Source organism: Enhydra lutris, unplaced genomic scaffold (assembly GCF_002288905.1).
Source record: "Enhydra lutris kenyoni isolate GAN:26980312 unplaced genomic scaffold, ASM228890v2 scaffoldscaffold93, whole genome shotgun sequence".
In the NCBI taxonomy this organism is placed as follows: Eukaryota; Metazoa; Chordata; class Mammalia; order Carnivora; family Mustelidae; genus Enhydra; species Enhydra lutris.
In genome coordinates, this window is record NW_019154177.1 from 3,038,490 (window position 1) to 3,066,402 (window position 27,913).

General features: G+C 43.4%; 2 protein-coding genes across 3 annotated transcripts in view; one reads left to right on the plus strand and one right to left on the minus strand.

The window, feature by feature from the left end:
• LOC111138542 (histone H2B type 1-A) overlaps positions 1-27,913 on the minus strand; it is a 364,628-nt gene that overhangs the window by 186,089 nt on the left and 150,626 nt on the right. The gene's annotated exons all lie outside the window — the stretch shown is intronic.
• Positions 12,309-27,504, plus strand: LOC111162582 (solute carrier family 17 member 2). Its single transcript, XM_022527085.1, has 12 exons — positions 12,309-12,447; positions 15,846-15,952; positions 17,431-17,642; positions 19,757-19,990; positions 20,076-20,163; positions 22,048-22,134; positions 23,593-23,711; positions 23,833-23,994; positions 24,493-24,625; positions 24,715-24,862; positions 25,656-25,746; positions 27,363-27,504. Exons 2-12 carry the CDS (start codon positions 15,925-15,927, stop codon positions 27,495-27,497), a joined length of 1,437 nt encoding a protein of 478 aa, XP_022382793.1. The 5' UTR covers positions 12,309-12,447; positions 15,846-15,924; the 3' UTR covers positions 27,498-27,504.

A 27,913-nucleotide genomic window follows, 5' to 3' on the forward strand; every position in this document is an offset into this window, starting at 1 on the left:
CGCCCGGGAGGAGGCGCCCGGGGGTACCGGGGGGGGAGGCGCCAGCTTTGCGCTCAGCTCGACTGGGGTTAGGGGAGACGGCGGGAGAGAAGACCCTTCTTTCACAGCCGTGAAGGGACGGGAGAAATGAATCACCCCGTCCGCCATTTGCGACCTGAGCGAGAGCGTCTCGAATCAGGAAGCCCGCAGAGGGTCCAGATCTTTCTCCTTCGGCCACCGACCCCCTTTAGGATCCGTAGCCTTTGGGGCCCATGTTGGTGCTGTTCTTAGGTCGCGCGCGGTTGTCCAACAGCTGAAGGGCGTGGGAGAAGGGGTGGTGGCAGGAGCAGAGTTCCGGGCGTCCCGCAGTCGGCCCACGCCAGCCCCACTTCTCTGTCCCACGCTCCTTTCCCTCCTCGGCCGCCCTCCGAGGATGCGGATACCGCGCTTCTCCACCCTCAGACGCGCGGCCCAGGACTGCAAACGGGAGCCCGCAGTGGGCCGGCTGCGAGTGGCCTCAGCGGGGGCCGTCACGGGACCTGCACAATGGAGGACAGGCTATGGGGCCGGGGACTTCGCCCAGACAGGGTCCTGCGGGTCCCAAACCGTGGGACACGTTCCTCTCTTGCCTTCCTAGACAGGGATCTCTCTTAACCACTGTGCTTCCCGGGCTGCTCACAGAGACTTATGCCGCTCTGCAATCCAGTGGCTCATCGTGTCCCGCTGGCACATAGGGTCGTGGCAGGCCCTGCGCCCAGCACAGAACATAGCTTCTCCCGAGGCAACCAGCGCACAGACGAAGACCCAGAATGAGGCCCTGAGGCCCTGACCCCATGATGCATCCTTGCTGATCCCCATGACTTTCACTGTCGTGGATGTGACTCTGGACCCAGGCAGAGCTCGTCCCAAACCTGTCTGGTCAAAGGATCAGGCAAAGGAAGCCAGTGGATGCCGAAAAGAAAGCAAACTGCCACTGCTACAGATAAGAGCAAGAGAAAAGCAGCGACCTCACGACAGGGTCTGTCTTGCAACGGCCGCCGCACCTTGCATCCGTTTCCTGTTGCGTGAAGGAGGGACTAGTTCGTGCAGAGAGCTGCCCGCAGTGTTAGAAGAGGAGGGGAACGCAGATGAGCCTTCGGAGATATGTCCCCCACATATGGGCCTAGAGAGAGACCCATAGGAGCTGCTGCGAGGGTAAATGCCTCTCCTCCAATGAGTGAGGCTAAGTGCAACCCTGTGAGCCTGGGATGCAGGAACAGGAGATGGGGCACCGTAGTCTCTAAAAGCATGCACTCGGGGCGGTCCCTCTCTGGGGAATACTTGTCCTTCACATAACCCCTGGGTGCCTTCCCTCAACTCCTTCAGGAATCCCTTCTCTACCAGGCTTACTCTGACCACCTATTTATAGTTACACTCCTCCCCTTTTGGGATCCCTCTTACAGTCTCTAAGCAACTGACTCTTGGTTTTGGTTTAGATCCTGATCCCAGGGTTGTGAGACTGAGCCCCCCGTCAGGCTCCACCCTCGGTGGGGAGTCTCTCTGAGAGTCTCTTCTTCTCCCTGGCCCTCCTGCGTGTGCTTTCTCCTCTCCCTCTCTCTCTGTCTCTCTCAAATAAATCTTTTTAAAAAAAAATCCCTTTAAGTTTATTAACTTGTATTATGGCCCAGAATGTGGTCTATCACAATGAATATAACCATGTGAACTTGAAAAGAACGTGGGTGCAGATGTTCAGTATAATGTTTTGTAAGCGTCAATTCATTCCAGGTGATGGATATGGTTTTTCAGATCTCCTACATCTTTACTGATATTTTATCTAGTTATTTCATCATTATTGAAAGAAGAATATTAAAATCTCCAGCTGTGATGGTAGAATCCTTTATTTTCCTTTTAATTCTTTCCATTTTTTACTCCATGTATCCTGGAGCTCTGTTGTTAAGCTCATACACATATATGATCATTACATTATCCTGCTGAACTGACCCTTTACCAATACAGAATATCACTCTATCTCTGCAAATACTCTCTGTCTTCAACTCGGTCATTAATATAGACGCTCGGTCTTTTTATGCTTGCTGTTTACATAGTACCTTTTTTCTACACATTTATTTTAAACTTATCTGTTTTTTTATATTTCAAATGTTTCTCTTCTAGCAGACATATGTTCAGTTCTTCCATTTTTTAATGGATTCTAACAATCTTTGCTTTTTAATTGGAGTATTTAGACCATTAACATTTAACATTAACCTTTACTTTTCTTCCCATACTACACTGGCTGGCATCTCCCAGACAATAGTGAACATAAGTTGTGAGAATTCGCTTCTTACTTTATTCTTAATCTGGGGGAAGGGCATAGGTGGAAAAAGCTTTTAATAATTTATCATTAAATATATTGTTTCTTGATATACTACTATTGCATTTTAAATTATCATTATTAAAAAAATAAAGTTATTACATTTTACATGAATTATTAGGAGAAAATATTTTCCAGGAAAATAACATAGCAACATCTCTTAGTTTTGTTTCCATCTTTCTTTCACATTTTATATAACCTACATATGGGGCACATTATTGAAACTACATGTATTTTACATGGCATCTTAGTGACCTCCTTGCTTACATGTTCATCAACAGATGGCACTCTTGCGTTTTTGGTGTCTTACGTCCGTATGGTTTTGCCTTTAAGAAAGCGTAACTACTTTTTTGATCAATATTAAAAAGAATTGTAAATTTAATCTGTTCTTACAGGTGACTTCAAATGGCTAACAATGGCATTTACTTCCAAACAGTCATTTTTAAATGTACTTATTCACACAATAAGTGTTTATTGAATAGCTTTTCTACGACAGACACTAGGCTGGACCCTGGGGATATACCAATTATATTAGAGATAATTTATTTCCTATAAAAGTTTCCAGAAAGCTAAAACATGTAAAAAAAATTATATCCTACATGTTATAACAAGGTAGTAAAAAGTGTTGAAGCTGAGAAAAAAAATAAAGGAGCGTGCAATTCCCGGCAGAATCTGGATACTTCTGCAGAGTTGAAAACTTCTGAGTCATAATCTGAAGGAGAAGTGAAAGTTCACCAGGGGAAGAGGAGGGCCAGGAATTATAGTGAAAAGGTCAAGAGTCATTAAAAGTATTCCATGTTATGTGAATACAGTGAGGTTCCAGAACCAAGAGCATGGAATCCATGAGGAAGATCGGTTTCAAATAAATCTGGGACCAACATAGTGAGGCAACTAGCAGAACTCATATCTCCTTCCTACCCTCTCCCTGCATATTTCCTTTATAGGATTTTTGCATGGAGGGAAAATTCATAACCACCACTGAGCTGGGGTGCTGGGGGAAGGTAGAGAATCTGCTCGGTTTGCTTATCCCAAGCTAGGCTCTTCCCCTTGGCCCAGACAGCCTAAGTTCAGGTCCTAGGGACCTGTCACCTACATACAGAACCTACCCCGAGGTGGATTCTGCCCCGAGATGGACTAAAACCCTCCCCTGACTCTTAGTACAGCTAAATTCACTCGCAGACGAGTCTCCCTTTCCAAGAGTCTCTTACCCCTAAGACTCCTCAACATCTTCAACACCATTCAGGGTCATGGAGGTACTGCCACGTCCTTAGCTCTATGACTGATACAGCAATGCAGGAACGAGAAGACCATCAGCCCTTGGATCAGACCCTTTTCTCTGGCCCCTATGACCATCCACCTGTTTTGAACTCCGATGCCAAGAGATCTTTGGCCCCAAGGGCACTTTGCAGTGAGGTTTAAAAATCCAACGAATCTACAAAACACCCAGCCTGTACCCTTTAAGAACTCATTGTCTTGGAAGATGAAGAGGGTGAGGAACTGTTCCCGGTTAAAAGAGACTGAAGAAACATGACAACTAAATGCAAGTTGTGATCCTAGACTGGGCAGAGGGGAGAATGTTAGGAGAGACATCCTTAAGACAGCTAGTGAAGTTCAAACTTAGAGATAAAATATTTAAGGATAGAGGATGATATCTGCAACTTAACCTCAAATCCTTGAGCAATTATATACAGAGACACAGATCTATAAAAGGATGTATGGGTAGAGAGAAAACAAATGTGGCATGATATTAACAATTGGTGAACCTAGGTTTGGATATAGGAGAATTCTTTGTTTGTCTTGCAATTTTTCTGTCTGAAATTATTTCAGAATAAGTTTTTAAAAACCACAAGTACCATCGACCATTGACAGATACACCAGGGTGCAGGTTCAGTAGGGACTTCTAGGTTCAGTGTGCCTTCTAGGTTATGAGATAAAGGGATCCTGAGGAGGAGACAGGCTGCTTGGTTCCTCCCTTCGGGACTAGGGCTCTGGCTCTCTGTCTCTGTCTCTCCCCCACACACCCCTCTGTATATCACTCCCCCGATCTGGTCTACGTCTCTCTCTACCCCAATGGCTTTGTGTTGTGATGGGTTGCTTATATGTTTGTTTTGTTTGCTTGCTTATTTTTGATCTTTTTCTCTTTCTGTAACTGAAAGTAGACCTTCCAGAACGGCCTGTTGTACTCCAATCCATCCTGAGCATGGATTGGGGGGTGGGGGGGCTTTATCCTGTTTGGAGTTTTCTGATTATCTTGACCCCGTGCATTTATGTCTTTCAATGTATTTGAGAGTTTTTAGTCCATATGGATTCAAATATTTTTTTTCCACTCTGTGCCATTTCTCCTGTTCTTCTGAGGCTCTGATGACCCAAATGTTAGAGCTTTTCAAAATTGTCCTACAGGCTTGAAACAATGCATATTTATTTTTAACCAGCATCTGTAAATCTGAAATTGAGGCTTAGCTGAGTTCCCTGCTTCAAGGTCTCACCTGAGTGCAGTCTAGATATTGACTAACTCTGAGGGCTCATCAAAAGCACGACTAGGGAAATAGCCGCTTCCAAGCTCACTCAGGTTATTACAAAAATCCAGTTCCTTACAGCTAGAGAACTGAAAGTTTAAATTTCTTGGTAGAGGTTTCCTACAGTGTCTTCCCATATGGGGGTTCCTAAACACAATCACTTGCTCCCTCAAAGCCTGCAAAGGAGAGACAGAGAAGCAAGCCTGTTAATAAGAGAGGCTAATATAACATAATATAATATGATCATGGAAATGCCATCCCATTACCTTTGTCATATTCCATTGGTTAGAAGCAAATCACAAGTCCCATCCATACTCAAGGACATGAACAGAGACATGGACATGAGGAGACAAGGACCATGGAGGCATCTTTGAGTTTCTGTCTATCACATCATGAAGGAGGCTGCAGACCAGTCTGTGGCCCCACGTGTCCAGGGTTCTGGGCCTTAGCAGGATGGAATCCTGAAGAACTAGGGAAGTAAATACAGACTAAGGCTGGCAGCTAGCATCTCAGTCAAACTGCCTACAAGATCAGAGACCAGATTTGTGATGGCCGGAATATCATCTCAAGGTGGGTGACCTCGAATGCTAGGATAAGACGTGGCATGGTTCTGGAATGCAAACCTTAAAATGCAGGTGAAGGCAACATAAAAAAGTCCTAGACAGTGCAAGGTAAGCCCTGAGGGAAGGAGAGAAGAAAAAGAAGAGAGATTCAGAGACAGACAAGTAAAAACACTGAAATATGGTTTGCACACCAAAATTTCAAAATTCGTGAAGTAACCTAAACCCAAAAGACCGTGATCAAACTCCACAAATGGCATGCAAATTTACTCCAGACGAAAATAATTTTAAAGTCAGACAAAGATAACTGTGTTTAGGACGCTCAAGGAAATAAATGAAAGATTCATTTCTGCTTAAAGACACCAGGAAATGATGAAACTGAAATAGGTCAAATTAAATAAGAAAAATTGACCATTTTAGAAATACGAGAAAAAATATAGGCCTTGAAAGAAGAAACCTTATTGCTGAGATAAATCTTAGACTAAATATCATTCCCAGACTGAATTGTAAACAAAAGAGAGAATAAGAGACAAAATTGTAGACAAAAGAGAGAATAAGAACATTTCTACACAAAATAGCAGAGGGCTAATATCTTCAGGATCAGCCTTGTTCTGGAAGCTTCACAGAAACTCGAAACTTTAGGCCCACCCCAGACACACCAAGATACTTAACACTTTCATAAATTCCCCTAGGTAATTCATATGCACACTAAATTTCAGATGTACTGCCTTAGGGTAGTGGAAGAAAATTTTGAGGAATTTGCTCAGAATGCAGAACAGAAAAGACAAGAAAAACATACATGAAAATGCAGCTAAAAGCCAAAGCTAGACCAGGGATTCTGTATATCTATAATAATAGGTCAATCCAGAGGAGTAGAACAAAAGTATCTGGAGAGATAGCAGTTGAGAATTTTTTGGAATCAAGGACATGGATTTCTCAAATCACAAATACACCACAAATCCTGAGCAGGACAAATACAAGAGATTTATGCCTCTCTTTTGTTGTATTCTACTTTGTTGAGTGTTCCTTCATGGTCCCATCTGTTGTTTGGATAAAAAGTTGTTCCTTGCACAGATAATATGTTAGCTTTCCATGGTAGCTTTTAAGAGTCTCTCTTTATCTTAAAATTCTAGCAGAAGCTGCTCTGTTCTTGGTGCCCTTGGGTTGGTCCCTCTCTGTCTCTTCTTGCCATCTGGAGCCTCAGGTCTTAAAGGCTGTGATTGGGTTGCAGGTCTAGGGAAAAGGTAAGAAAGAGGTTCCATAGCCTCCTTTTCACCTGGGACAATGGGGTAGAATCAGTCTTTTCTATATGGTGCATGCCACATCCAAGGTCGAGGTCCCAACTGAAGGCCTCTGGCCTTATAGAAATAATTCCTCTTTACTTACTTGGAGAACCCCTGGGGATTTGAGGCAAATGCTGGCGACTGTTCAAATCCTTGGGGACCTTGATCTGGATGTCTCTCTATTTACCAACTTCTTTCTACCTCGGAGTCATTTTGCAGCCAGAATTGGGATTAAATTCTATGATGCAGTGTGAAACTTCTGTGGTTCAGCCTTTGTACTCATCACTGCTTGTCTGCCTCTGTCTCCTTCTTGGAATCACAAGTCTGGTGTCATTCTGTTAGTCCCACCCTGAGTTTCTCACTTGGTAGTACTTTTCAGTTAGGGATATACATACTCTCATTCATCAGACACAACCACCAGACAATAACTTCCTAAAAGCATAAACCTGATCATGCCTCATGCTGGCTTAAAACATTTTAATCATTCCTAGTCACTTTTTTTTTTTTCACTAGATTATGTTTAACCGCAGAGTGGATCTGGGTGTGTAACACAGGAAAGCCTGGCATGGATTCCTTTTCATGTCTCTGTATTTTTTCTTGTAGAATTCACATAATTTTTATATTTGACTGGAATTGTTTAAAACAAATAAAAAGGGGCACCTGGGTGGCTCAGTCAGATAAGCATCTGCCTTTGGCTCAGGGCCCTGGGATGGAGCCCCTGGTCAGGCTCCTCGCTCAGTGGGGAATCTGCATCTCCCTCTCCCACTCCCCCCACTTGTGCTCTCTCTCTGTGTCAAATAAATAAATACATGTTCCTCAAAGTATTGCATAAAACTGGCACTTCAGAAAAATATTTTGTTTTTTCCCTGCCTTCTTCTGGGCAGACTAGGCAAAAAAAAAAAAAAAAGTCCCCATTTGTCTTATTTTTAACCATTTTTTTGGTTGCCCTGCCCATGCATTCCTATTTCTGTGTCTGCATACCTTTGTGTTGAGGGTGTATAGGAACCACAAGATATAATTCGTGCCCCAGGACATTACATAAAAGGCCTTTGTGACCTGGTCTTGCTGACTTCTCCCCCAGACTTCCCACTATTCCCTGACTTAGTGTATGATCCGGGTGCTTCAGGTTTTTCTAAAATCAAAATGGGCTTTTTCTTTTTCTGATTACAGAATAAATAAATAGTCTTTGTGTAGAACTTTAAACAATATAGGAAAAACCTAAGTAAGAAAGTTTGGCTTATCCCTCTCCACTAAGCTAATTATGTTCGCCTGTGACTCTCTCGCTCTCTTTCCATGTATGTGCGTGTGTGTACATATATGCGTAGAAATACATGCCTGTACCTGTATATATACACATACACATAGACAAACATATACACGTATATTTATGCACATATGAACACATGTAATTCTACAGGCGTAGGCTATAAATGCTGACTTTTTTGTAGTTACCTTTTTGTGTAGTTTTACAGTTTTTTGTTTGTTTGTTTGTTTGTTTTTTTCAACCAACTCATTAGTTACCCAAACCAGATAACCAAAGTTAACAGCCAGGTCTGACTCCCAGAACCTCATACAAACAAAAATTATACACAGATCCTGATTTTTCATGTGTAAATATTTAGGGAAAAATGGGGTCCCTTTCTATATAGCCTGCATCTGCTTTACTCACTTAAATTCTATGACATTATACAAAAGCATCCAAGTCAAATGGTACAGATGCAACTCATTCTTTCAAATTCTTGCTCACTTTTTCTTACATAAAGATGTATTGCAATCTGTTTAGTCAGTCTCCTGTTGATGGGCTTTTTTTTTTTTTTTTAAAGAAGTGGAAGTCCTCTTTTGGAGAGTTTTTTTTCATTTTTTTAAGATTTTATTTATCTATTTGACAGACAGAGATCACAAGTAGGCAGAAAGGCAGACAGAGAGAGAGGAGGAAGCAGGCTCCCTGCTGAGCAGAGAGCCTGATGAGGGGCTTGATCCCAGGACCCCGGGATCATGACCTGAGCCAAAGGCAGAGGCTTTAACCCACTGAGCCACCAAGGCACTCCTGAATATATTTAATAATTCGGAGAGGATCAACATTTTTTTTTATATTAAGTGCTCCCACCCAGCAATATAGTACATAGTTCCATTTAGCCAGGTCTTGTTTTATGTCCTTTAATAAAATTTTATTATTTTCTTTCTCTGAGTCACACTTTTCTTGCTCAAACGATTCTGAAAAATTTCACAGTTTTTGTTGCTAGAGAACATCAAAAACGCTTTTCTATTTCCTCTCCTGGCCAGTTATTTCCACAACTGGGGAAAGCAATTGATTAAAAGAAAAAACCTTTCCCATATTTGCAGTCAGTTCTCCAAATCCCCTTTGTGCCTTTGCACTTTAATCCCTGGTCGTGTTGAACGATTGCAATTCCCCACACCACACCTCTGTGCCTTTGCTCTTTTCAGAAGGTCCTTCGCCTACATCACTGACTCACCCACACCACCTGTGAAGACTGACCACACCCGTGCCTCCTCCTGGAAGCCTTCCCCTGATACCCTTGTGTTGGCGGGGTCCTCAGCCTCTCTCTCCTGGTATCTCTGTGCACTCATGTCTTGTTTGTTTTCTTCACTTTTCACCCCAGTTGTCTGTCTGTGTATAGTCTCACTCAGTGGACTCCGACCTCCGTGGAGTCATGGGTCAGGTCTTAAACAAATAGGTGTTCTCAGAAGCTAGCACCACATCTGGAATATAGTAAATTCTCAAAAAAGAGTGTGGCATTGGCTCTGATTGGAAACAGCTAATGGCAGGCCAGAAAGACCTAACTTTCTAAGGACCTCTGATCTTTTCGGCTATATTACTCTTGATATTTACACGTAAGTTATAGATACTTGTTCTTTTAGTACATAACTCTGGGAGTTGATTTAACAACACTTTGTTACGTGAAAATAATGATAGAGGGTGAAAGGCTCGGACCAGCTACAGAAATCTTGATTCTTATTGGTGAGTGTGATTCAAAAATTCATTCACCCAAGGGCGCCTGGGTGACTCAGTGGGTTGAAGCCTCTGCCTTCGGCTCAGGTCATGATCCCAGGGTCCTGGGATCGAGCCCCACATCGGACTCTCTGCTCAGGAGGGAAACTGCCTCCCCCTCCTCTCTCTGCCAACTTGTGATCTCTGTCAAAGAAATAAATAAATAAAATCTTAAAAAAAAATTCTTTAAAAAAAATTCATTCACCCAGTAAATGAATGTTTAATGAACACATACCATAGGCCAGATACTGTGCCAGGAGCTGTGAATATAGCAATTTTCAAAACACACAGGATCCCTGCAGGGAACTTGCACCACTCAACTATATGATTACACTATTTAAACAAAATATGCAGCTTGAAGAATATAGTTTGAATCTTAGTTTTGGCATTGGACACTGGGGATATTCCTTTAGTATATTTACTCCTATTTGGGGAGAATCAGTCTCGGCTACCTTTTTTTTTTTTTTTTTTAAGATTTTATTTGTTTGACAGACTATAAGCAGGCGCAGCAGCAGGCAGAGGGAGAGGGAGAAGCAGGCTCCGCACTGAGCAGGCAACCTGATGCAGGGCTGGATCCCAGGCCCCTGTGATCGTGACCTGAGCTGAAGGCAAACGCCTAACCCACTGAGCCACCCAGGCACCCCTTGGCTATCTTTTCTACCGGGACTACTGCCACGTCATGCTGTGTCTACAAGCAAATTACAGAATGTCACACCTTCTTCTGGGCAGACTAGGCAAAAAAAAAAAAAAAAAGAAGAAGTCCTCATATGTCTTCTTTTTAGCCATTTTTCTTGGCTATTCAGGTACTCGATGACTTTACAATAAGTCAATAACCAGAATTTTCATTAAAGGGAGGAAGGAACTACTGTTTCAACTCTCCCCGCTACTCCTCTGTGACTTAAAAGTGGACTGAATAATGTTGCTCAAAGACTTCCACGTTCTGGTCCTTGGAGCCTGTGAATACGTTAGTTTGTGTGGCAAAGGGCACATTCCATGCGTGATTAAGTCAGGGATTTTGAGATGGGAAGACTCTCCTGGATTTTCCAAGTGAGCCCCATGTAAGTATAAGGGTCCTTATAAAGAGGGAGGCATGAGGGTCAGAGTTAGAAAGATTTCGAGATGTTTTACTGGTGCCTTTCAGAATGTGGGAAGGGGCTGTGAGCCAAGGAAAGCAGATGACCTCTAGAAGCTGGAAAAGGTAAGGACATGGCTTCTCCCCTGAAGCCTCCAGGGAGAGTGTGGCCCTGTAGAACCCTTGATTTGGGGCCCAGTGAAACCCATTTTGGACTTTTGACCTCCAGAACCGCGAGAGTAATTACATGTGGTTTTAAGTCACTAACTTCGTGTTAATTTATTACAGCAATGACAGGAAGCTAAAACCAAAACATGAAGTAGCTAAACTAAGGTGCTGGCTCCAGTAGGCTCTTTGGGGGAGCATGGTGAGGCCAACCGCACAAGGAAACACCGTGAAGGCAGTTTGAAGCTAATAATGTGACAGAAGGGGGACCCCCACCTCATTTTATAAGGGTCAAAGTCAGGCTGGAAATATCCAGTAGCAACCACAAACCAAAAAATAAAATTCGTAAGTAAGACATAATCCAAGAATCAGGAGTCAAGCAGAGATTGGAGAATGGCAGGCTCAGATAAGAAACAGGAAGGAAGTGTAGGGTGTTGGTTTATCTCCCTCTTGGGAGCATCCTGTGGGTAATCGGAAACCGGTCCCTGTATTCAGAGGACAAGAAAAGACTGAAGACAGATGCGGCCACTCCAGGTCGGCCGGTGGCTGTTTTAATAACAGCAAAGGGAATGACCCTTATGAGTGACAGAAAAAGGTCTCTGAGCCCCCTTTCCAAATCTTAGAAGTTTATAAAGAGGCCCTTACTGGGCTCAGCCATATATCCTACAGGTGTTCTCAACACCACATCACCATCTCAAAGTTATGTCCTTGTAGCGGCCTCTGGGAGCAGAAAAGGTAAGTGGGACCCACACTCTCGGGACAGAGGAGAGGCCGAGGAGCCTCTGAGTGTCCAAGCCTAGCTTAGGGGTCAGTCGGTGGCCACAAGTTTTGATGATGTTCCCCAACAAAGGGTAGCTTCATGAAAAGATATTGGATTATCTTTTTATAAGTTATAAACTTTTTATAAGTTTATAGGAATGTGGGCACCAAAAACTTAAGGAAAGTCTAGACAACTTAGCAGAACCCCTTAGTGGAAACATCTCATTTATGGAAAACCGACTACCAGTCAGCATGAGTGTTTCATTTAATTTGCATAATGATTCCATGAGTTGGGTGTTATAACCCTTGCTTCACTAATGAAATTCACAGAGGATGAGCGACTTGTCTAAGGCCGCAGAAAATGCTAGAAGTGAAGATGGGGTTCACCTCATCCCTCTAACTCTGGGAGCCTTGGTCTTTCATCCACAATATGCCACCTTCCTTTCAGGAAAAATGTTTGTTGACTTTTTTGGTTGTATGCACAGTTCAAAGCAGAAAAACATGATGTCACTCTTTGAGATACTCATTTTATCGGTGACAACTTGAAAATGAAGTTAAAAATTAAGCAGTAGAGTCAAACCCAGGCGCCCTGCTCTGAGGATGCAGGGCCAGACCTGATGCTGTCGCACTGCCAAGTGGCTCAGTATTTATCCTTGTGAAACTCTGTGGAATAATCGGAAAGGGAGGAAAGGATAGAAACTTCTTCAGGGAGCCTTATAGTCTAGGGCTTAAAATACTGGTTTAATGGTGAAGGTAAGTGCTTTTTTTCTTTTTGGGTCGGAGGATAATTACTAATCAAGCAGAGATCCATTAAAGGGAGGGAACGGTTTGAGGGGAAGTCGGAGGAAAACGTTAAGAGCAGCCTAAGGATCCCACCCGGGAATGGTTTCTGTTTCCAGATGAAGAAGGGACTTTTCTAACACATGCAATCGATTCAATGGACTCAATGGAACAAGGCTTGAGAGGCCACCAGTGCCAGTGGACATGGGGCAACGATCCCTTCTCTGAGGATTCCCTATTAGCTGTGACACCTGGATGAGTTGGATGGGTTTCACTGTGGGATAAAACACTGGCTCAGAACTAACCAGCTGTGGGCTCGGGGACTGTGGCAAATGAGTCTTTTCAGATTTCTATGTATATTCGAAACTGTCTCTCAAGAAAAGGAGCATATGAAGTCGTAAATAAGAGTAAAAGCAAGAATACTTATATGCTTGTAGGGCTCACCAGTTTAGGTGTCCTCACCGGCCAGCTCAGGAGAAGGGCCCAGAGAGATTAGGATTATGCTGCTCTCACGGGAAGGCCTAGGTGGAAAGTCAGTGAAGGCGCCTTTTCCCAATTTGCCAGAGAAGGTCCCCCATCCAAAGCCCAGTTGGGCTTGTATGTGCCTGGAAGACAAGCTTGAGGTTGTCACTTGGAGGAAAGGGGCACAGACACCGTGCAGATCTCCTGGTGAGCCCAGTTGTGAGTCCCCCAAGGTGCACTTGATCTGGGCCTTACCCTGCTTTCTAGGATCACCCACTATCGGTCCCTGATACAATTTTTTTTCTTTGATTCTTTTTTTTTTTTTCCATGACTAAATTCATAAGTGAATTGACAGCATGACATAAATGACCTACTGGAGTAACAAGTTTTATCTCAGCACTACCCATCTTTCAGAAAGGTAGGGAGGTGATAAAAAGGGGCCTCAGCTCTACTAACCTGGGAGACAGTGCTTCTTCCCACATTCTCTGATGTTCGTAGCAAGATGCGTCCCTTCTTCCCCCATCTTGTGGATTCTAGTTCAGAAGAACCTGCTTTTCAAAGGAAATGTTTGAAACCGATTGAACAATCAATCAAAAGTGCTTCCACAGAAATGTATTTTATTTGCTCTAAATCTGTACTCATTAACCTGCAAGGGCCCGAGCCATCTGGTGAGTGCTGATGATGATGGCTGTTGTTAATATCAGGAATAGATCACAACGTGTACTTCACATTTAGAAGGTGTGTCTCAATATCTTCTCTTTTTCCCTTACTCACAACTGTCCCATGAAGTAATATCGTCCCCATATATCTTGTTTTTTGTTTTTAATCTTTGGTTTTTGTCCTGTTCTTTTCTGTTACCTGTTCAATTAACGCTCTGGTAGCTTATGAAACCTGCACTGGTTTACTCAGATTGTAAATGGGACAGAAGAGCTTGGTCCCTGGATACCCTTTGAACTGAGGGCTCATACTCTTCAACAACATGTGACATTTACTCTGAGTAAACTGGGAGACTAGACTAACAGAGATGATGCAAGACAGGCCGGGGATTAGGGGAAATCTAAGAGCAATAAAAAGACCACTATAACAAAATAGTGGGTTCCAGACTGAGACAAATAGGAAAAAAAAAAAAAAAACTACTCTTTTGCTTCTGCATAAACCATACTGTCTACATTATTAATTTTATATCAACTACAACTCTATACTTGTTTTTAAAAGGTCGAATTTTCATTTACTGTCTGTTCGATTTTTCTATATTTACTTATAGCTTTGGTGCTAGGACTCACTAGTTTTTAGAAGTGTCACCCCTGAATGGGAGGGTCCTTAATAGTATTTACAACTGGACCGAAACTCCCACTATCTCTGAGTGTGTATCAGTCATGATAACACTCAGACCCCATCATTTTCATATGCTTCCGTGATTATTTTGGGAAAATAGTTTTCATTATTACATCACCGAAGGACCCTAGTTTAGAGTAGTTTGGAATGTCTGCCCAATTTCTCTTTGTTTCATGCGACGGAAATAGGAAATTAACAAATGAGATCCGCTATTGAGGCAAAATTCATATTATGTGAAATTGTGAAAACGAAGGTAGGAATGGCAGCAGGTGGAAGGGGAAGGACAACCGAAATGACAGGTTTGTGAGATCATTCCAATAACCAAAAAAGCAAGAAAAACTAGTCATCTTTATTCTCTTAAATATTACAGGCTCCTCTTGAAAGTATTTTCCTCATCAAATTGACTTCTGGAGTAAATGATTAAAACCACTTAAAGGCATATAAATTCCCCTGTAGAATACCTCAAAAGGAAGCTACCCTATTGTGTTCAAAGCTGAGCTTAAAATAGGAACCCAAAGGGGAAGTAGTATTAACAGAATAAGCAACAGTCTGGCCATCAAGAATGCTGGTGCTGGCTCAGTAAAACGTGAGACCGGGTGTCTAGCTCTCAGACTCCCAGTACATCAATTTTCTCACCAGTAAAATGAACAGTTGGGCCCGAGGATCTCTGAGCATCTTTCCGCTCTAGAGTTTAGATTGACTGATGAGGTTGGTGGGAAAGCTTTCAGTGTAGTATGGATACTAGGAGTTGCATGGACAGCAAAGAAGTTCCATTAGTCAAGTCTTGAGAACTTTCCCAACAAGGGAAATCAGCTAGAAAGTGGTCCAAACTCCAGGTAAACGAGCTGTCTGTTCCATTGTGCTTCAGCTAAGATCCCGAGTGAGAAGCACCGAACCGGGCTCCTGAGATCATCCAGATGTTAGCAAGACTCGAAAGCCTGCCACAGCAGGACAAAAGCCAACATGTTTCCTGGTTCCAACATGCTAACCATGTCTGGTTTAGCCATGGGGCATTTATTTAGGTCTGGGCAAACAAATTGCCTGTAGCAAAAACAACAATAAACATTTCAGAGCCTCAAATGTTATACACGTACATGTTGTGCAATGTCATCCTTCCTGTTCAGAGAAAATCCAGTGCAGCATTGTTCTCGTTGTCCAGGAGGGAGAGAAACATGGTTGGAAGGAAAGAAAGGGTGTTCTGGAACTTTCTCAGCTCCTGAGTTTATTTAACTTTCCTGTCCTCTGATCCACCTCAAGCCACAATACTCCTCACCTTTGCACAGTTCTCTGTGCTTTGCAACTTTCTCATTTAATTCTTTATGGCATCACTCAGAAAGGCTGATTCTTACTAAACAGACGAGGGAATGGACAGTTGCAGAATTTAAACGACTAATTCTAAGTCATGTAGCCCAATTTTCTTATAAAAACCGAGTCCTCCGTTAGCCTAACAAGTGTGTATGGCAAAATGTCATTCATGTAGCTGTGTTGGATCACAACTTTGATGCTGAAAGAAGGCCACACTCACATGAAAGGTAATTTGTGTGTTGTGTTTTGGACTGTTATTCATCCTATAGATAAAACACAGTCGTGGTGAGAGAGATTCAGGGCAAAGGGAAGTCCACAGACTGCACCACCACTTCCCAAAGGATCCAAATGGACAAGAAGACGTCCAGTAGGAAAGGTAAGCTCTTGTTTGCAGGCTACTTTATGAAAGAGTGGGTACTCATCTCCAGGGTTGTTCTTTTCCTTGCTTTCTCCTCCTAATTCTTTTTTCATCATGTCACCCATGAGAAAGACTCAAAGACTGAGTAGAACTTTGGACAAGCTCCAGCCCCTCATCCTGTTACCTGTTGCTTTTTTGTTTAGGGAGCCCCACTGAGTTATTTATCAGAAATCAAGCCAAATGACCAATTAATATTGGGACATAAAGAATGGAATAAGTCTTGAAAAAGTCATTTTAAAATAACCTGTGTATAAACTCTTGCTATAGTATATTGCCAAGCAGCTGGCTATTTTCCAGAGTTTGGAATGCTCCAGTAGCATGGAAAGAATTCTTTTGCAGGAAAATAATTCTATCAGTGGGCCTATTTGGCCATTACAAATGATCTCTTTCATTATATTTTTATCTGTTTACTCACAGGTCCTCTCTTCATTTCTCTGTAGTTCTAGTTCTCCAAGTTCACAGAAAAAATTGAATCCATCGTTCACTTGGAAACCTTTGCAATATTGGTCCATTGTTCCACCTTGGGAGGACTTTAAAAAAAAAAAATGTGTTCTTGGAGACACTGGGGTAGCTCAGTCGGTTAGGCAGCTGACTCTTGATGTCAGCTCAGGTCATGATCTCAGGGTCCTGAGATCGAGCCCCGTGTCAGGCTCCACACTCAACAGGGAATCTACTTGAGGATTCTCTCTCTCCCTCTCCCTCTGCCTTTTGCCCTCCCCTCTCTCATTCTCTCAAATAAGTAAATCTTTAAGGAAAATATGCTGTCTTGTAATATACTGAATACCCAGCCAGCACTGTGTCATCTACAAACTCAGTAAAAATGGTTCTCTGCATTAGTTTTTTTAAAAGCTGAACACTTATGCTGTCAGAGTCTAGTGGCACGCAACAAAAATGTTTCCAAGTGAACCTCGCCTGAAGGAATCAGTGGAGATGCTCATTTACGTTCTATCTTAAATATTTAGAAGAGAATCCCTGAGGTTTGGTTAGCTTCCTTCAATGGCAATTCTCTAAGTATAAACTTCCAAGCTTTATGGTGAATGAATATGCAGAACAGACAGGACCTCTGACTTGCAGCTGGGTAACTTGGGTTTTGTCACTGGCTCTGCCACCATGTCCCCCATTCACTTTATTTTGGGACAATGATACACAAATACCTTCACTTAGGTTTTCCTATGGCTGCCAATTGCTTCCCACACCTCTGGGAAAAAAGACCATATTTGCTTTACTTGACTGTAAGATCCCAGATTGACTGTTGTGCAGCCAACTAAAGAATACGACAAAGTAACGTTGTATGTAGTCATGGTTATTTCGGTGAAAAAAAGGCAGTGGGGCTGAGTGAGGTGTCTGATGTCTTTTTCAGCTTTAGCCATGGGAGAAGTGGAAAGATGGTGGCTTCAGTCAGGATGCTCACTGCACACTTCCATATTGTCCTCTAGGTCCAGAGTTCTGCTCATTACGCTATGGACTGGCTCTCATCATGCACTTCTCAAACTTCACCATGATAACCCAGCGTGTGAGTCTGAGCATTGCAATCATTGCCATGGTGAACAGCACTCAACAGCATGGTCTGCCCAATGCCTCCACAGAAGGACCTCTTGTGGACACCCTCAACAACCCCAGCAGATCCATGAAGGAATTTAATACAGGAGTAAGTATCATGGAGAACGATGCTCTTTGTTGAGAGGGAAAACCCAGTTTGAAAGGAAGGATCTTGATTCTGTAAAGTATAGAAGTATGAATTTTCAATGAACTACTGCAAAAAGCCTAGAATTTTGTTTTTGAGATACTGCTTACTTCTGTGATAAAAATAATCCTTCACTGAGATTGTTATGATTACAAGGTAGGGGGACTATAGAAAGAAATTGTGAAAACTTCTGCAAAGGAACAGAATACTAGGTGTCTTCCGTGAAAATCCTGGCACAGAGCACACCCTTCTGCTGGATTCTATGTAGATCTCTGCACCTTTCATTGTCTCAGGGCCATTCTGCAACTCTGTAAGTTCTATATAACAAATAGTCATGCAAGGAATTTTTGCCCACGGCTCTGCAAAAGAATTCTGTCCTGTGGAAAATCAACTGATACTCTCCTGACTTGCCCCGCAGCTGAATAAGCCAATTTGCTATATATTGAAAATCTAATTCAGCATTACTTCCTGCTTAAGAGTCTTTGAATTCTCTTTGGATCAGTTGTAACATCTTACTAATTCCTCCAATAATCCATGAGTTAAATAAAATCTTTATCACAATATTGTATGAGAATCATGATTACACCCTATTTTGAAATTTTTTCTTTAAACTATTATTTACTATACATTCCTAATGTCACCTTTGCATTTCATGATTTTATTACCTTGGGCCCAGCTTATTTGTAATGACCTCTCTGTCTCCAGTCTTTTCTCCATCATTCATCCTACACATTCACATTCTTGTGTTCAAGATTCCGGGATAACTTCAAGTTGCCAAACTTCTCTCTTGATGTGCTGTGCTCCTCCAAAATCTGGCCCCACTTCTCAACACCCTCAGATCTATTGGTGGCCCAGGCTCTGGGCAATTCAGAGTCCTGGTTATTTTCTCATCACTTAGTATCATTTCAAATGCTACAAATTCACTTTTCCCCTTCAATAAAAATGAATTTTCTTACTTCCCTTTGTACAAATCATCGTCATTCTTCAAAGGATGGTCCAAGTATTGCTTCCTCCCTGGGATCATTGCAAATTGTTCTTCCCTCTTCTCAGAGTCCCTATTTTACTGGTTTATCCTCAAATTTGAATTCTTTTTTTTTTTTTTAAGATTTTATTTATTTATTTGACAGAGAGAGAGACAGTGAGAGAGGGAATACAAGCAGGGGAAGTGGGAGAGGGAGAAGCAGGCTTCCCATGGAGCAGGGAGCCCAATGTGGGGCTCGATCCCAGGACCCTGGGATCATGACCCAAAGGCAGATGCCCAAAGATGGAGCCACCCAGGCGCCCCTCAAATTTGAATTCTGACCAGAACCCTATATCTTGAATTATTTGTAGTTATTATAAATGAATAAAAATAGTTCATATTATCTATCTATATATTTTTGCTTCTTTACTGCAATTTATAGCATGATGTCACATATCTAGTAGGCTACCAAAAATTATTTATTGGCTTACATCATGAGAAGAATGTGATCTTACTAATATGCAATACGTGTTTTAGGAAATCATCTCTGCCAAGGCAGACCATAATTCCTAAACTTGATTTTAAGGACTGATTTTGATGAAGTTCAGTAAAGTTGTGTTTTTTTAATTTTGGAAATGAGAGTCAACATGTCACCCAACTTTTCTCAGAGGCAAATAGTTAAAGGAAGCTCTTTCTCAGATGAAATAACTTTCAATGGCTTTATTTCATTTAATAGCTTCCTACCGTGCCTTCATTTCTTTATCTCTTTCCTTTTTCACTTTTTGTTTTTACTCCCCTCTGAAAGGAGCAGATTAGGGATATAATTGGTTGTTTGTTTGGAAGAGGTGGGATATGTATTAGGTGAAAAATACAACTGATGAATCACTAAATTATCTCCGAAATTAATAATACACAATTTGTTAGTTAAATTGAATTTAAATTTTAAAAATTTAAGAAAATAAATTAAAAAAGCAAAAACAAAAAATAAAAAAATACAGAAAAGTGGATTTTTATACTAGAATACCACCAACCCCAAGCAGCACAGGTTTTAAAGTAGATTTTCGTAACAGAATTTCTTAGCAAATAATTTTCCTTCTTCCTCCCTACCCCCCACCAGGCCTCTGTGTATGAATGGAGCCCAGAGACTCAGGGTATCATCTTTAGCTCCATCAGCTATGGGATAATAGTGACTCTGATCCCAAGTGGATATTTAGCAGGGATATTCGGAGCAAAACAGATGCTCGGTGCTGGTTTGCTGATCTCCTCCCTTCTCACCCTCTTTACGCCATTGGCTGCTGACTTCGGAGTGATTTTGGTTATCGTGATTCGGACAATCCAGGGCATGGCCCAGGTATCCAGCTACTTTCTCATTTTGAGTGGGACACAGGTGCCAGATGTCTACTCAAGATCACAGGTCTTAATGATTTTCCTTTCAGGGAATGGCATGGACAGGTCAGTTTACAATTTGGGCCAAGTGGGCTCCCCCACTTGAACGGAGCAAGCTCACCAGCATTGCAGGCTCAGGTAAGGATGTGTATATGGATGACAGCTTTGTGATCTCACTCGCCCTATTGTCTGCCTCTCCAGGCCGTGTGATCAGATCACACCAAGGACTCAAAGACTTCTTCACTGCCATTTCCCCCAACTAGGAGCACTGAAAGTGTATGCTTGCGGAAGTGAGGTTCCCTCAAGCCTCTCATTCCCAGCTCCAATGTATGGCTGCATCCTACAAATTTTTACTCTAAAGCAACCCTTCTGCATTCTGGCTCCTTCCTTTGCAATTGTCCTGTCTTTTCTATCCATAAATGCTCTCAATGAGGAAGCAGAAGTCCAGCTGAGGACAAAGTGCAGGCTGACACCCCGCAACTCCCCACTCCCACTCCTGGGTGGGATATGTGTGATACTCTTCCAGGAAGCCCCCAAATATCTTAAAGTTAAGGCCTTAATAGAGGGGAAAAACTACCTTAACTTGACAATGGCAAGGCCTCCCATATCTTGCAGGTCCTCTTAAGTGTATGAAAATTCTTTTGGAAAACCTCCCCATAGTCTATAGTCACCACCCCCACAACCCTGGGGCAGCAGCTCTTTCTGCCCAGGGGTCCTGTCCCCGCACTTCAATAAAACCACCATTTTGCACCAAAGACAGCTCAAGAATTCTTTCTTGGCCATCGGCTCCAGAACCTCAGTCCACCGAACCTCACCCAGATTCCTAAACCCCGTCACTCTCAGCTACTCTTCTCTCTCCTCCAGCTCTGTCCCCTGCAGACTTCTCTTTCCATCAAAGTCAAGTTACCTCCCTTAAGCACAAATAAGACATGTTTGCTCACGTGCTCGGACTTCGAGTTGCATTTCTCCATGACTGCGGATAGAAACCCATCTCCTTATGGCATGGATACAAAGATCAGCTGACATATGGTCCCAGCCTGCTTTTCCACTTGGCATCCCTCTGTAAGCAAGGCTCTTGTCACCTACAATTGGCACTTAACTTCTCTCTGGCTCTACTCTCCTGGCACATTTTCCTGGAAGGTCCTCTATTCCTGGCTTCTTTTACCCAAAACCCATCCATTCCACTGCTTAGCTCATGTAAACAATTTGTAAGTCTCGTCATCAGCTTTAACACCTTCCCCATGTGCACATCCACAGGACACTAGGGTTGATTATTGTAGTTCTATTCCACATCCTTTCCCTCCCCAAAGTACAGATGGGGACGCATTCGGGGGCCATAAAATTAGTGTAGTGGGTCAAAAAAAAAAAAAGAAAAAAGTATTTAAAAACAAAACTGAATACAATAGAGTAGAATATGTTGGAGTGCTTTGCACATGGTGAGTCTAAGTATCGATTCGTGAAACTTTTGTCTGAGGTTTCTGTATGTGTATGTATTTGTGTGTGTATTATGTCACCGTGTAAAATGCGTTTCTTCTTGTAGGTCTCTGTAAAGTATGTTCAAACTCCAAGGTCTACACTAGATTATATTTATAATAGTGAATTTGGCTTGTGCTTTTTTCTCCCCAAGTGGACTGAAGGCTCCTTGAGGTCAGGGACAATATCTTATTCATCTGTGTAAGACTTTTCCTTCCTGTCCTCAATCTCATATTGTGCCCTGCCAGAACGCAACTCTGATTCTAAGGAAATACTGGTGGGCTATGACTGAGGGGAGTTTCTATGACAAACTAAGGGATTTAAACTGGGCTCCTTGGGGTTAAGGAGCTCTTGGAGTGTCAGGAGGCATACCGTTATTATGTAGCAATTCCAAGTACTTCACATGACATCATTATTGGGGGATATCTGGGAGCAGGAAGAGAGACTCTCCTCACTCAGTAACTCTCTGTCGAGACAATGTCCGGGAGGCCACTCAGTCTCAGCCCTCTGCTGTATTCATATGTGCCTTTTTGTCCCTCTTCTCTTCAGGGGCAGCATTTGGGTCCTTTATCATCCTCTGCGTTGGGGGACTAATATCCCAGGCCTTGGGCTGGCCTTTCATCTTCTACATCTTTGGTGAGTCATTTTCCCCTCGATCCCAAGCCCTCTGTTGGCCAGCCATTTTTGGTTGGATGCCCACGTTACCTGTCACCTATGCCCAGAGAAAGGAGAATGCTGAAGATTGGTGGCTCCCTTACTTCAGTCTAGGGAATGACTCCCTGTGCTGACTTCTGAGGAACTGGGAGTGCCCCTCCCCCTCCCACCCCAGGCGTCTTCTGTAGACTCTCCACCACCATGTCTGAAGTGCCAGGTCTAGTTGCCTTGTGGTTAAAATATCAGTATCACCAAAAGTTGATGGAACACACTTTAAATGTGTCTTCATATTTTATTGTAATTATTATTTCCACCAAGATTCCCTTAATCTGTGTTCTACCAGGCTAATCTTCCTGGGGGGCCTGGATGGTTCAGTTAATTGTCTGACTCTTGTTCTTGGCTCAGATCTTGACCTCATAGCTGTGAGTTTGAGCCCCACAATGGGCTCCATGCTGGTTGTGGAATCTGATTTTTTAAAAAAAAGCACCCTTCCCTAGGGAAACTTCCAGGGCTTATCCCATCAGATGCAGTCTTTAACCATCTTCAAATGACAGATCTTAGCAATGAGACATATTTCTGTTCTGTTGTTATAACCAAATGATGTCATTCAATATGGTTCTGGCTTGTATGGCTCTCTCCTTAATGATGTTAATCCCAGGTCATTTGAGTTCAGAAGTGTTAATCAGGTACTGTCAAGAAATATTTCTTCTGGAAATCCATAGTGAGCATATTGTTTGAATATAAAGAACACTATCTTTTGCAAATGTGCCGAAAATTTTGCCTTGCCACACTGATTTTCTGGCAGGTCATTTCATGTATGTATGACTACTATGTTCCCCAATCCTGACTACTCAGATCTTCCAAAATAAGACAATAATGTGGGTAATAAGAAATAGCTGCTAATGACTTAACACTATAACCACTAGAGTCCTAAGAGTAATTAACCAGCTATGCAATGGTACGTTCGTGCTCAGGTTCTCTCCAGACGGCTCTGACATTGCCAAATGGCACTCCATATTTGCGAGGTGGTCTCTGGAAAGCTTTTAAAAGGAGATTTGTAGGGGCACCTGGGTGTTGCAGTCAGTTAAGTTTCCAATTCTTGGATTTGGCTCAGGTCATGATCTCAGGGTCCCAGGATCGAGCCCTGCACTGGGCTCTGTGCTCAGCGGGGAGTCCACTTGAGATTCTATCTCCTTCTCCCTCTGCCTCTCTCACTCCTGCTGTCTCTCCCTCTCTCTCTCACTCAAATAAATAAATAAATCTTTTAAAAAAATGGAGATTTGTAAAAGAATTGAAATAAAGAAGTGGACACATTAGCTCCTGGTGGAATAACCATGAATCGACAGGTGTGCTTTGAAGGGGATGTGGGCCACGTCAGAGGAAACTCCCTTCCCCAGCACACAGATCTACCCGAAAATTAACAGGGTCCTGGCTTCCCAGGTAGCATTGGCTGTGTCTGCTGTCTCCTGTGGTTCACCGTGATTTATGATGACCCCATGCACCACCCATGCATAAGTGTCCAGGAAAAGGACTACATCGTTGCCTCACTGGCTCAACAGGTACAGTGCATCCCTTCTACCTGTGGACTATGTGGAGGCCTCTAGGGCACGGTGTGGGGCTCCTGGGAGAGGCCTCCTCACACCTGTTCCAACACCATGTTGATTAGATCTTTCCTTTCAGTCCAGTTCTCCCAGACGATCTGTCCCCATAAAGGCTATGGTCAGATGCCTACCACTTTGGGCCATTTTCACGGGGTTTTTCAGCCATTTCTGGTTATGCACCATCATCATAACATACCTGCCAACCTACATCAGCTCTGTGCTCCACGTGAACATCAGGGACGTAAGTATCCTTCCAGTACTTCTACGAAAACAATAATGGCGATAAGGAGAAAGAGTTCCATGCTGCCTACTGCACTCTGGCCTTGCACAGAACCACTCATTTGACCTTCACAATGACCTTGAGGAAGGTGTGTAATGATTCCTATTGCCCAGGCATGGACCTGGGGACATGTAGGGGTCAGCAGATGTGCCTTGGATCGCACAACCACTGAGTGACAGAGCAGCTGCAAGAGCTGTGTCCTCAACCACCGAGTGACTTCTCCACACCAGCTGACTCTTCAGTATCCCTTAGAGCTTACTATCACTCTTTCTGGAGCCCAGTGTACTACCATGCAACCAGCCCTCTTCCCTGAGGCAGTCCTCTTCTGTGGAAAAGGCTGCTGACTTCTGAAAAACAACTCAGGATGTCCAGAGTGCGGGTTAACCATTGCTTGGGGAACTGATAAACACTGGGGCCATCTACATGTCCACACTCATTGTACATGTTTCCTTCCTTCAGAGTGGGGTTCTGTCCTCCCTGCCTTTCATCGCTGCTTCAAGTTGTACAATTCTAGGAGGCCAGTTGGCAGATTTCCTTCTGTCCAGGAACCTTCTCAGATTAATCACTGTGCGTAAACTCTTTTCATCTCTAGGTAAGGATAAGTGCACGGGCTTGGTTAACAAACCCCTTTTCCCCACACATGGTCTGAGAGAGGTCCTGATGGTGCATCTCATTGCCCAGGGCTCCTCCTTCCATCGCTATGTGCCGTGGCTTTGCCCTTTGTGGCTTCCAGTTATGTGACAACCATTATTTTGCTGATACTCATTCCTGGGACCAGCAACCTGTGTGATTCAGGGTTCATCATCAACACCTTAGATGTCGCCCCTAGGTAAGATCTCTACCCATCCCTACCCCCCAGCCAGGGCCTTCTGGAGGTGTTAGGCCTCTTCTTGCAACTCCCTCATGCTAGGGCATGCACAAAATGATAGCACAATAATGATAAATAATTAGAAACGTCAAGACCTGGCCATGACCTATCAGGTCAGTTTCAGAACAATAGTTCCCAATCTTGGCCAGTAATCATTTAGATGAAAAGCTTTCCAAGCCTCCCCACCAGAGATGGAAGTGTGTGCTCTGGGAAAGGGCTGACACATGTGTTTCAGAAAAGCTTCCAGAGTGTTGGTAACATCATATGTGTGATATGTATGCTCTTGCCATGAGCCAAGCCCTGTCTGATAGACAAATATCAACACGTCTACTCCCCACAACTGCACGAGGTAGGCCTGATTGTTATCCTCGCTTTAAAGAGGAGAAGACTGAGTCACTCCAAGGTGAAGGGACAAGCCTGAGGTCACACAAAGGCAGAGCCAGGCTTCGGACCCAGCCAGTTTGTCTAGAGTGCTGTCCTGAGCACTGCATTCACTGCTTGCCTTGCTGAGCGGCCTCGGAAGGGGGTGGCGGGTAGATCCTGGGATCCTGGAGACTGAAATGGCCCCTGGTTGCTGATGTGACAGAGAGGTGATTTCAGGGTTTGCAAACAGACATTACCCTGAAAGTCTTTAGGTAAAGGAAACATAATTAGGCAAATTGACTTTGCTATTGGAATTGAATTAAAGTTGAGCTTCTAAGAAGCCCCAGACAGCTTTCTACATAAAATCATTTGTAAAATCTTTGGCCCACAGGTATGCAAGCTTCCTCATGGGAATCTCAAGGGGATTTGGGCTCATCGCGGGAATTATCTCCTCCACTGCCACCGGATTCCTCATCAGTCAGGTTGGCTAGTTTCTTGATCATCTGCAAGTGGCAGGTGTTGTTTGAGGCCCTGGAGACTCACAGGGGAGCCCCTGCTCTCCAGGACGGTGTGGTCTGACAGAGACAGCAAGCACGGGTATCATCGCGGTCCCTCTCTTCACAGGGGACTCAAAATGGCAGTCTGTTAGGTCAGGTTGCCCAGGGAAAGAAAATATAGGTTGAACTTCTAAAAATGAATGGATGCTAAATGGAGGAAAATGAGTGGTTCAGGTAGAGAAAACAGCACAGATGAGCTCCTGGAGGAAGAAAAGCATGAAACTGTTCTGGGTTAGGACCAGAGTGAATGATACGTGTCAAGGGATGGTAAGAGATAAAGACAGAGGAGCAGAAGGGAAAGATTATGAAGAGTCTGTTCAGATTAATTCTAAATAGAACAATTACAAAATGGAAGCATAAAGTGTCACAAGTCCAGTTTAAATAAAGGGGGGCTGAGGTCATGGTAACAAGAGCATGGCTGTGGGCATGTGTTCACCCAGTGTGAAGTGTGGGCTGGGAGAACAGAAGAAAATGCAGAGCCAGGCTGGGATGTCAGGATGACAAGAGTTAACTTACAAAAAAGTTTTATCTTTTTTAGAGCGAGAGAACAGGGGCAGGGGAGGGAGGGCTGGGGAAGAGGGAGAGGGAGAGAATCTTAACCAAACTCCAAGCCCAGCACGGAGCCCGCCATGGGGCTCAATCTCACGACCCTGAGATCACGACCTGATCTGTAATCAAGAGTTGGACCCTTAACTGACTGGAGCCACCCAGGCGTCCCAACTTACAAAAAAGTTTTGTTTCATTTTTACCAAATCTCTATGTGATCTACTTTCCAGGTTCATTTTTGACCAAACTGTTAGGAATCTACTGTGACTCTAATGCCAGAAATGAACTGTGACTTACCAGGGCTTGGTGAGGAGGGTCCTTCCGCCCAAATACGACACACATTGTATTGAGATGCCCGGCGAAGGGGTGTTGACGCTGATGTCAACAACCAAAACCAAAACTAAATAGAAAGAACACAGGAATGAGATCTTAAAAATGTCACTTTGGGTATAATTTTAAATGAGTAATGTGATATTTTTGTGAATGTTGAGATCCAGATTTCTAGAAAGACATTAGTGTAGGTTAATTAATTTTGGTTTAAAGAAAAATCCATCTCAGGCACCTGGGTGGCTCAGTTGGTTAAGCGTCTCCCTTCAGCTCAGATCATGATCCCAGGGTCCCAGGATCAAGGCCCACATCTGGCTTCCTGCTCAGCGGGGAGTCTGCTTCTCCCTCTGATCCTCTCCCCTCTCATGCTTTCTCTCTCTCTCTCTCTCAAATAAATACATAAAATTGTTTTTTTTTTTTTTAAGAAGAAGAAAGAAAGAAAAGAAAAGAAAAATTCATCTCAACCCAGAGCCCACTGTTCATTTTAGAGTCGTTCTGTCTCCAACAATTTCATAAAACCTTCTTTGATAACTTAAGGTATTAAGTGGCTATGCAGATCACTCCTGCTATACTTGGAGATCAATTTTGCAATGCACAAAATGGAGGATTTCTAGAGCTGGTGGGGGAAGGAGCCATGAGACTGATAATTCTGTGTTTTCCGCCTCTAGGATTCTGTGTCTGGGTGGAGGAATGTCTTCTTCCTGTCCGCTGCCGTCAACATGTTTGGCATGTTTTTTTACATCACATTTGGACAAGTAGAAATCCAGGACTGGGCCAGAGAGAAGACCCTCACCCGCCTCTGAGGATATTGACCCGCAAACCAGAATGCAGTGCTGACCACTAACTTTAGTGACGTTTTTTACGAATCGTCATGATTCATATTCTTGGCCATAGGCTCAGCGGTTCTCAACTCTAGCTGCGTGCTGGATCCCGCTGGGGAGTGTCTAAACCACACAGAGGATGGGGCTGCCCGTCGAGACTCGGAATGAACTGGTCTGTGGGAGAGCCTAGGGGGCCCCAGGTCCTCAGACATGCGCAGGCTTTCTAGCACGCAGCCAGGGTCGACAGCTGCTGGACACACTGGAAACGTCCATTCCTGTTGCCTTTGAAGTCTCCTCTTTGGAAAGTACTGGCTGAATAAAAAATCTATGTGAAAATAATCACGGATAAGTCCCTTCATAGGGGTGATTATGGACACAGAGAAGACCTGCTGGGAGCT

What these genes read in the sequence shown, in the direction of transcription:
- LOC111162582 (XM_022527085.1), top strand. Translation starts at nt 15,925, where the DNA reads ATGGACAAGAAGACGTCCAGTAGGAAAG. An exon ending in GAAGACGTCCAGTAGGAAAG is followed by an intron (nt 15,953 to 17,430) that starts GTAAGCTCTTGT and finishes ATTGTCCTCTAG; the next exon opens with GTCCAGAGTTCTGCTCATTA. An exon ending in TTTCATCTTCTACATCTTTG is followed by an intron (nt 22,135 to 23,592) that starts GTGAGTCATTTT and finishes CTGGCTTCCCAG; the next exon opens with GTAGCATTGGCTGTGTCTGC.